At 54.4% G+C, this 6,000-nt stretch overlaps 1 protein-coding gene across 3 annotated transcripts in view; it reads left to right on the top strand.

Annotated features, from left to right (window-relative positions):
• The first annotated feature begins 5,456 nt into the window (after positions 1–5,456).
• NHSL3 (NHS like 3) overlaps positions 5,457–6,000 on the top strand; it is a 72,479-nt gene continuing 71,935 nt past the window's right edge. For all 3 annotated transcript variants that reach the window (XM_081335336.1, XM_081335340.1, XM_081335335.1), the window contains exon 1: positions 5,457–5,914. In XM_081335336.1, the coding sequence (XP_081191462.1) occupies positions 5,695–5,914 (220 nt within the window). In that variant the 5' untranslated portion in view covers positions 5,457–5,694. The remainder of the gene's footprint in view (positions 5,915–6,000) is intronic.

Genomic DNA, 6,000 nt, shown 5'->3' with positions numbered 1-6,000 from the left:
CCAAGGCACTGTGGTGGTTTCCATGCGACGATTTACGGCTAAATAGCAAACAGCACTTAGATTTATATACTGCTTCACAGTGCGTTCTCCTTTCTCAATCACTCATCGTATGGTTTAGCCTCTAGGCCTCTTTGTTGCTCTTCTCTGAACACTTTCCAGGGTCTCAACATATTTTTCTGCATTGTGGTGACCAAAACTGGACCCAGTATTCAAAGTGTGGTCTTACCAGTGCAGTATATAGCAGTACTAATACATCATGTGATCTCTGTTGATGTGGCTGAGAACTGCATTGGCTTTTTTGGCGGCGGCTGCACACGGCTAGCTCATACGTAAGCGGTTATCACTAGGACGGCTAGATCCCTCTTGCAGTTACTACTGTTCAGCCAAGTATGGCCTCTTCTATGCATGTGCCTTTGGCTGTCTTGAACTGCGTTTTGTTGGATCGGGCCCATTGTTCAAAGAATGATCTTTGAATTTGATCTCCATTTTCCTTGGTTTGAGAAAACACCTCCCAATTCACCTCACAGGTGTAGCCTCGAATATCTTTCCATAATGTTTAATTATAGAGTATGAAGAATAGGCTTGCTCTGTTAGTTATTTTTAAATTGTGCTTTTAAAATAGTTTTGTTTTTATACATAAAACCATTTATTAGTTGTTAGTTATTTTGATTCTTGCTTTTGGTGGAAACAGGGCCAAGAAACAGAACCCCCAAGAAATGGAATAAAGTAGATGACTTACTTGAAGTAACCTGCTGAGTTCCAGGAATTTACATCCTGGGTCAAGACTGCAAATTCAAGATGTTTTCCCCACTGCCGGTTGCCTGGGTCAGCCTAATTGCTTTCGGTTATTTGGAGCTAACCTGGCCTCCAGAAACTAAATGTGATTTCTTGGAGCCACCCAGTATGACTCACTTTGGAAGGCAATTTTGCAGCCCTGTCTGGGCACTTCCAGCCCTTACATGCTCAGACAAGAACTGAATGCAGTGGGCACTTTGACATACTGCTGGGGTAAAAATTAACAGAGATGGGAGGGTGGCATTTCCCCACCTGGTTCCTCTAAGCAGCCAGCAACGAACATTCAACACTTGCTGCTGTAGGAACTGGAAGAAGGCTTGAGTGCAACCTTTCCAGAGCAAAGGTAGCACAGGTCTCAAAGACAGGGAGCCCAGCAAACTCTCTAAAAATGAAGCTGAAGAAATGCAAATGGGTGTGATCTTTACCTTCCCTCCAGCGCTGTGTTTTGCAACCTTACCAACCTTAGGGGATTTCAACTCCCAGAACTTCCCAGCTGAATTACTGGCTGGGGAATTCTGGGAGTCCAAGTCCACTCATATTAAAGTTGCTCACTTTGAGAAGCATTGCTCCAGTGCTCCATGATATCAAGACCATGGTATGGAAATTTAGCAACAAGTTGGTGGGGGTGCAGCTGTTCTCCTTTCTCTTCTTCCTACTTTTATGAAGCAAGCTGGAAACAAATACAAGGCTCCCAGACCCAAACTAGGCCCAAAATTACCCATGGAGGCTGATCGCTACCATACCAGTATCTTGGAAGTCCAACTATATTAAAGGTTGCCCACTGACACTTTGAAAAGCAGAGTTACACTGCTGCCTGTCAGTCTGGCTAGGCCGACTGCCGGGGTTCCCCAGGATTTTAGGCAGGTGCTCGCCTTCACTGGGACCTTTTGCCTACATGGAAGGTGATCTGCAGGAAGAGTAAAAAAGTTCACTCTCTCTCAACCCAACCTACCTTGTCTTTGTCAGGAAAATAGGAAGAGGAAAGTGTATTGGATATGTTCACTGTCTTGAGTTATTTGTAAACATGATAAAGGCAGGAAACTAACTAACTAACTAACTAAGTAACTAACTAACTAACTACACTTTGCCCAACTCCAGACTGACTCTGACACGATCCCTCAAAGTACAAGGAAACATCCAGGGGGTTTAAAAACCAACAAGGCTTGGCTCAAAGCGCAAGCTGGAAATGCTGTCTTCTGCTGAGAACATTAGGAAGTTAGAAACTTAGTGGACAATCCCTTAAGTATGAGCCAGCAGCGGCTGCAGCTGCCCAAAAGGCCAACACAGTACTGGGCTGCATCAACAGTGGGGTACAATCAAGATCACGTGAAGTGTTAGTATTGCTTTATACTGCCTTGGTAAGACCACACTTGGAATTTTGCATAGAGTTTTGGTCACCATGTTATAAAAAATGCTGAGACTCTGGAAAGAGTGCAGAAAAGAGCAACAAAGATGATTAGGGTGCCAGAAGCTAAAACATATAAAGTACGGTTGAAGGAATTGGGTATGACTAGTCTAGTTAAAAGAAGGACTAGAGTGATAGCAGTCTTCCAGTATTTGAGGGTCTGCCACAAAGAAGAGGGGGTCAAATTATTCTCCAAAGTACCTGAAGGCAGGACAAGAAGCAACAGGTGGAAACTAATCAAGGAGAGAAGCAACCTGGAACTAAGGAGAAATTTCCTGACAGGGAGAACAATTAATCAGTGGAAGGGCTTCCCTCCAGAAGTTGTGGGTGCTCCATCAGTGGAGTCTAGAAGTTGAGGCATAGCACTGGATTTCTTTTCTTTTTGGTTTGAAATATTTCGCTGCTTATCCAGGGAGCTTCTTCAGTCTGACTGAAACATTTCAAACCAAAGAAGAAATCCAGTTGCCATGACTCAACTTCCAAACTACTCTTACCTGGACGACTAAGAACCTTCATGGACATTTGGTCCATCTTGGGAGGCTTTCAAGAATAGAGTGGACAACGGATGGTACAGAATCTCCTCCTCGAGCAAGGGGTTGGAACAAGGCCCCTTCCAACTCTGTTATTCTCCGTTCTGTGTTTCACGCTTGCAGAAACCGCAAACCTGTCTTGATCTTTGGAGATCTGAGATCAGGGAGTGGCTGGGGGGACAAGCAAGAGGGCAGTTATGGGCCCTGCAAAATGAATGGCCTGGCTGGTCCTTTCTGCTTGGATACTTCCATGGAGGGGAGGAGGGGGCCCTTTCTGCACACAATGCCATAACCCACTGCACACCCAAAGCTTCCAGTTCAGGAAATATTTCTACAAGAATTGTGAGAATTATGGATTGGATTTTAAGAGCAGCCATTCTTCCACTGTGACTTGTCCTTCAGGTATATGAAATGGGATTATGGATTTATGATTCTTTAGCAAAGTTCACACTGCGAGGAATAAAGGGCTTCTGGAGAAGAGGAGATGCTACCCAGTAGGCCCCTTTCTTAATATTAGTGGCAGGGGATCCTATATTCACAGGATGCCAGCTTAAATGGAAAGCAGCTGCTTTTTTTAAAAAAACTTTTTTACCCCATTCACGATTCTCTTAAGAAGAGTCCTGGAACTGTTGCGCCTCCCCAGTTAGCATCAGAGCTGGCCTTGCCATTACAGGTAGTCCTCAATTTACAACTGTTCCTTTATTGACAATAACAGTGTCACTGAAAAAAGTGACTTAAAACCAGTCCTCGCACTTACAGTCATCACAGTGATCAAAATTTGAGTACTTCCAGCAATTGCATTTCCAGGATCATTTGATCACCATTTGCGACCTTCCCAGCCGGCTTCCAACAAGTAAAAGCAATGTGGGGGGGGGGGGGAGCCAGGTTCGCTTAATGACCACTGCAGCAACTTGCTTAACAACTGTGGCAAAGATGGCAAGTTCAGGTATGACTGGGGGCTAAAGGGCCTGGGGGCTAAAGCACCCAATGAATGGCAGTGGGAGCTAAGTAAGTTTAGTCTAATGAAGAAAAGGACCAGGGGCGACAGGATAGCAGTCTCCTGGCACTTGGGGGGCTGCCACACAGAAGAGGGGGTCAACCTATTCTCAAAGCACCAGAAGGCAGGAGAAGAAGCAACGATGGAAACGATTTAAACAAGGAGAGAAACAATCTAGAAGAAAGGAGAAACTTCCCACAGTCAGAACAATTAATCGTTGGAACGGCGTGCCTCTGGAAGTTGTGGCTGCTCCTTCACTGGAGCCTTTTAAGAAGAGATTGGAACCCCCCCTGTCGGGAATGGTCTGGGGTCTCCTGCTTGAGCAGGGGGTTGGACTAGAAGGCCTCCAAGGTCCCTTCCAACTCTGTTATTCTATGTTATATGTTCACTTAACAACCACCTTGCTTAGCAATGGATGTTCCAGTCCCAATTGTGGTTGTAAGTCAAGGAGTACCTGCACTCCCTCGTGGGCCTGGTGTTGCTGCTACTTTCCTCTCTCCACCCCACCCCCCTTTTTGGTCAGGCAGGACCAGGTAGGTAGCCAGCCCACCGCAGAGAAGCAGCCTCTCGGGAGGCCAGGCCGGCCTGCTCTTCTTGCCAGGATTCTGCTCCAAGGCAGGAGGGCAGCCTTGGCATGAAGCAGCCTGCAAGGGAAGCTGAGTCACGGCTAGCTGGACTCCCGGCCCTCCTGCCTCCCTCCTCCATCGCCGTGCTGCTCCGAGCCGGCCTCTCCTGTCAGGCCTGAGTTACGCATCTGCCCCGCAAAAAGCACACCCGCCCCCCCACAGACGGCCGGGCTGGCTCCTCGCGCTGCACCGCAGGCATCTCCCCGGAGGGGCTCCGTCCAGCAGGATCCCCTCATTCGCCTGTGGGGCGGGGGAGGGGCAGGCGGAGAAAGGCGGGAACCGAGCGGCGCCGGACCCGGCGCAGAAAGGCCGGCCGGAGCCCCGCCGGACCGCAAAGCGGCCCCACCAGGGGAGCAGCGGCGGTGGGGCGGGAGAAGGAAAGAACGGCTGCGCCGGCGGTGCCGGAGACGGTCCGAGGGCCCACCCGAAGGGCACCGGGCAGAGGCTCCAACCGGCACCTGCTCCTCGACCCGGGCGCTGTCAGAGTCGCTGGCCGCCCTCGCCACTGGGCCGGGCTGCAGCTGACGCGTCCCCAGCAAGGGGGACTTCTGCCACCCCGGCCGTCGGACCAGACGCCGGCCCTCCGGGAAGCAGGGCCGACCGATCCGCCGCCGGCTTCGCCCTCGGGAGGGTCGGGGGCGGGCGGAGGGCCCGGGGAGGGGAAGCCCCGCGCCTTAAGCTGCCACGCTCGACCCGCGGACCCCGCTCCGACAGCCGGGAGGCGCCGGCGACCCAAGGGCAGACGCCCCGCCGAACTCTGCCCGCGCCCTCCGCCGCTCCAGGGCCGAAGCCGGCACGGGCTCCCTCCTCTCCAGCGGGAACCGGCCCGGCCCCGCCGCGCGGCTCTCTCACCTCGGCAGGGGGAGCCCCTCTCGAGCCGAAGAGAGGGCTGCGGATGGCAAGCGGGAGCGGCGGCGGCTGCAGGGGGATCTTCGGAGGGAAGCGAAGCGCGGCGGAGGCGGAGTGTCGGAGGGGGAGCTTTCCACACCCCGGCGCGCTCCGCAGGCCCCGCCCGCCCTCCCCACACGCCCTCCGGTCCGGCCGAAACTTTCCCCGGCGGCGGCGGCGGCGGCGGCAGCAGCGCCTCTCCTTCGCGCCTCGCCGATCGGGCGTCGCCCACCGAGGGAGAAGGACTCGCGGCGGCCCGCCGGGACCTGCCCGCTCTGCTCGGAGGAAACTTGAGCGGCCCGCCGGCGGCCGGGGCCCCGCGCGCTCCAGAGGCGAGGCGCCCGAGCGGGCGGGGCTTCCGATGGGGCTCCCGGCGCCGGCCGCCCCCGGCCACTGAGCCGGGCCGAGGGAGAGGCGGGGCCGCGCGACCCCCGAGCTCGCCCCCGCCCCGAGATGTCGGCCAAGGGCGCACCTGCGGCGGCCCCCGCGGAGAAGGGCCCGGGCTGTCCCGCCGCCGCGCCGCCCAAGCAGAAGAAGCCCAAGTCCGGCTCGTCCAGCCTGCGCCGGGCCTTCAACTGGCTGCGGGGCCGGCGGAAGAAGGCGGCGGCGGGCGACCAGCCCGGAGCGCCCCCTGCGGAGGGCAAGAAGCGAGCGGAGCGGCGCGAGGGCAAAGGTGAGGCCGGGCCCGGCGGCGGCGGCGGCGGCGGCGGCGGGCGGGCTGAGCCGGGGCTCTTTGGGGCTTCCGCCAGACTCTCCCCT

Source organism: Vipera berus (assembly GCF_964194415.1).
Source record: "Vipera berus genome assembly, chromosome: 9".
Classification (NCBI taxonomy): domain Eukaryota; kingdom Metazoa; phylum Chordata; class Lepidosauria; order Squamata; family Viperidae; genus Vipera; species Vipera berus.
Note: the sequence above shows the minus strand (reverse complement) of the source record. Positions and strands in the feature narration are given on the sequence as shown.